The sequence below is a fragment of the Contarinia nasturtii genome, unplaced genomic scaffold (genome assembly GCF_009176525.2).
Source record: "Contarinia nasturtii isolate CC-2019 unplaced genomic scaffold, AAFC_CNas_1.1 Cnas_scaffold_2858, whole genome shotgun sequence".
Lineage (NCBI taxonomy): Eukaryota > Metazoa > Arthropoda > Insecta > Diptera > Cecidomyiidae > Contarinia > Contarinia nasturtii.
In genome coordinates this window covers 1-3,589 of record NW_022200175.1, presented here as the reverse complement: position 1 = coordinate 3,589, position 3,589 = coordinate 1, and the positions used below count along the sequence as shown (strand labels likewise).

Here is a 3,589-nt window from a genome sequence, read left to right as displayed (position 1 = left end):
TATCAGCGCTATCAATTACGTAGCACGACCCAGACGATGTTGTTTACACAAAATGACGACAAAAAAGTTTTATCAATTTGAAGGACTCTGATGTAATGAACGAAATCCAATTCAGTCGAATTTGTTAATGATAATTAAACGAGTTTCAAGTCGTTTTTGGTTGAGGCAGCTCATGGTCAGTACATTCAATTATCAGAATAATATCATTTTGACGAGACATTCGCAACTATGCAATATTCGGAGAATTTAATCCAATAGCGACAACAAATTAATGATCCATTTTTTCTATGCAAATTGAATGCACTCACTTTTCAGTCGAATTCAAATTCCGTATAAACAAATCACTTGAGACAGAGAAAATATACATTTTCAGTGCATGATTCATTTGTTTTGGATACAGCTGATAATCAAATCATTTGTACAGACACTTCATTTGGTGTCAACGACGAATGCGTTTCGCCACAAAATTCATTCTGATTCCACACAATTTGATTTTGGCTCTGTGAATGGGGATAGAAATTCACACGTTTTTTACAATGGGTTGGATTTGATGAATTAAAATTCATTTTAAATGTTAAATTTAAATATTTTTTCAGATTTTTAAATTGTGAGATAATTCTGAATGTATTGTAATGTATATACGTGAAGGCTGTTTCATTGTTTTTGCACGCATCATTCGCCAAACGTATGAATAAACGGTGATAGATAGAAATGGAAAAAAACTTGTTTGAATTATGTTTGGTGTGTGTTGTAGTTTGTTTGCATGCCTATGTTTATCTCTAAGCGATATGTTGACGAGGCACCGTATCGATGCGGTGCGTGTAAAAGTTTAAAGTGGGATTATTGTGGCGCATATTTAGGTTTATTCGTATCGCTCTTCAAATTCATTATTTGTTTACGCTTCACCAATCGCCAATCACCATTATCAATATCAATAACTATGAAGCCAGTTAACCCACATAATAATAGCACAGTTTCGATCGAAAACTCCAGAGAAATAGATGCGAGTGAGTGCAACGAAATGGATGATGCAAGTCAATTGTAAGTATTTCATTTGTGAATATTTTGAAGAAAATTTCCATTTTTTCAATTTGAAAATTCATTGTTTCGTCAGTTCATACGATCTAGTGCAAGATATTGCCAATTACTTGTTGAACAGTACAGCACATCGTCCAAAGGTTGGCATTATTTGTGGTTCTGGGTTCGGACGTTTGGCCGAAAGTATAGAGAATGCGATTAAAATTCCGTACAAAAGTATTCCACACTTCCCAGTGTCAACCGTGCCAGGTCACTTGGGTCAAATGATATTTGGCACACTGAACAATGTGCCGGTGATGTGTATGCAAGGGCGTTTTCATTACTTCGAAGGGTATTCACTGGCCAAGTGCTGTATGCCGATTCGTGTGATGAAATTGGTCGGTGTCACGCATTTGATCGTAACAAATGCGTCGGGCGCTTTGAATGACCGTTACAATGTCGGCGATATTGTTATTTTAAAAGATCACATCAATCTAATGGGCTTCATTGGTCACAATCCCTTGAGGGGCACCAACGATCCCCGGTTCGGACCACGATTTCCATGCATCAGCAAACCATACGATGACCGAATGAGAATGCAAGCCATTGATATTATGCGGGAATTGGGCATCGACAGTGAAGTTCATGAAGGCGTTTACACGTGTCTAGGAGGACCGAATTATGAAACCATCGCCGAAGTGAAATTATTGAAAAGTTTTGGCATTGATTGCGTTGGCATGTCAACGGTACATGAGGTTAGTACACATTTGCATTGAAGTAACTGTAAATCATAATTGAAACGATATGCTAATTGCAATTGTTTTCATTCGAAATTTTAATTTAATTCATAGGTCATCACGGCGAATCATTGCGGTATAAAAGTGTTTGCATTTAGCATTATCACGAACAAATGCATTGCGGAATATGAGAGCGAAGAGACGGTTGATCATGACAGCGTCATTGAGGCGGCCAATAATCAACAGAATTTCTTAGCCGAATTGGTGCATCGACTCGTGGCTCAAATTGATTCTAACTGACGGAATATCGAAGAATACATTAATAATAACCATTTGTAGTGAAAATTTGTGTAGTGAAAACATTTTCAAATCGAATGTGTAGACCAACCTTATCTTTCCATTCAATTTTTGAATGAACCCATATGAAACCTCAACGCTATGCGCGTCAAATCGACGTTATTCGACGCTATTCCATGTGTATATAGAATTGTACATTATGTTTTACAGTGCTGTGCAAGCATGCGGCCTTATACACAGTAACACACGAACTCCGTTTATGTGCGCGCGTTGCCTGTTATGTTTTGTGTATTGAATTGCGACTCAATCACAGTAGACGGCGCAGGCACTGTAAAACATAATGTACAATTTAATATATACACATAGAATAGCGTCGAATAACGTCGATTTGACGCGCATAGCGTTAAGGTTTCATATGGGAACTATTGAAACATTTTGATAGACGATATTTGATGAATGAAAGAAATGTAACATTTTCAAAATGAATAAACGCCAATGTGGATCAAATAGGTTTTATTTTCATAAATTCGATATAATTCAGGGAAAATCAGTGGAGCTTATGGTTTTCGGCACTTTGTATGTTTTTCAATGATGAGAATATCCATTTTCATCGAAAATAAACGTTCCCGTGTGAACTTCGGTGGAAAAGGTATGTAAACGATGGTGTGTTATGGTGAATCTGGTGAAAAGTATGATGATAATTTGGTTAATGGTTTGATTTGCATACTTAAAATCAATAATATTAGGAACGTTATGAACAAAATCTATTCAAAATCTACATTCGGTGATTTCCAACAAAGAAAATAATTTTCTTTTCTCTTTTAATTTTTTCGAATGCAAAATATCTAGCAAAATATGCATTAGGTTGCGAAAGGTTAAAGATTCGTTAATTTAGATTCAAATGAGAAAGTAACATAAACAAAAATGACATTTGACTAAAATCACCGGGGCACATCACGGGGGACGGCAGTCCCCCAAGTGACGCATATGAAATATGTATACTTTACGTCACTCTATATATACGTTAAAAAAATGAAAATCAATACCGCTGACTTTTGGAAAGGGGTTTTGCATATTTTGGCTTGAAACCATTCTTTTGGAATAATATTTCGAAAAAATTGGTTTTTATTCGATTGCTATGAAAATTGGTATTTGGGGGTTTTTTGATAAGAGAAAATCGAATATGACATTTATGTTGCAGTAGAATTCGTTCATGGTACATTTCCTATACAAAAATCTTCATCTTTTGCCATTTTGAACATATTAACGGTAACAGAATACTATCAAAACTATTGATATAAGTAAAAAACACTTCTTTCGAAGTTCCCAGTGTGACGCAATACTATAAATCTGAAAATGTTCTGATATAAATTTTCAGTCACGCGTTCACTCAAATTTGTACAAAATGTTATTATTGCGTCGCCTCTTTCGCCGCAAAAAATATGGAAATGTACACTCTTTGTAAAAATAACTAAACCGTTCTCCCATTTATTACTTTTCTGCACACCTAGTGTAGGAAAGGTATTGTATTAGGCCAA

The 3,589-nt window shown here is 35.6% G+C and overlaps 1 protein-coding gene across 1 annotated transcript; it reads left to right on the top strand.

Moving 5' to 3' along the window:
• The first annotated feature begins 650 nt into the window (after window positions 1-650).
• Window positions 651-2,558, top strand: LOC116349278 (purine nucleoside phosphorylase-like). Its single transcript, XM_031780643.1, has 3 exons — window positions 651-1,041; window positions 1,115-1,772; window positions 1,869-2,558. The coding sequence occupies exons 1-3, from the start codon at window positions 764-766 to the stop codon at window positions 2,052-2,054; spliced, it is 1,122 nt and encodes a 373-aa protein (XP_031636503.1). The 5' UTR covers window positions 651-763; the 3' UTR covers window positions 2,055-2,558.
• Window positions 2,559-3,589: the final 1,031 nt, after the last annotated feature.

Bases quoted from the DNA above. Each gene is read 5' to 3' on its own strand.
- LOC116349278 (XM_031780643.1), top strand. From the start codon at position 764: ATGCCTATGTTTATCTCTAAGCGATATGTTGACGAGGCACCGTATCGA. The intron at 1,042-1,114 runs GTAAGTATTTCA...TTGTTTCGTCAG, and splicing joins ATGGATGATGCAAGTCAATT to TTCATACGATCTAGTGCAAG. The intron at 1,773-1,868 runs GTTAGTACACAT...TTTAATTCATAG, and splicing joins GCATGTCAACGGTACATGAG to GTCATCACGGCGAATCATTG.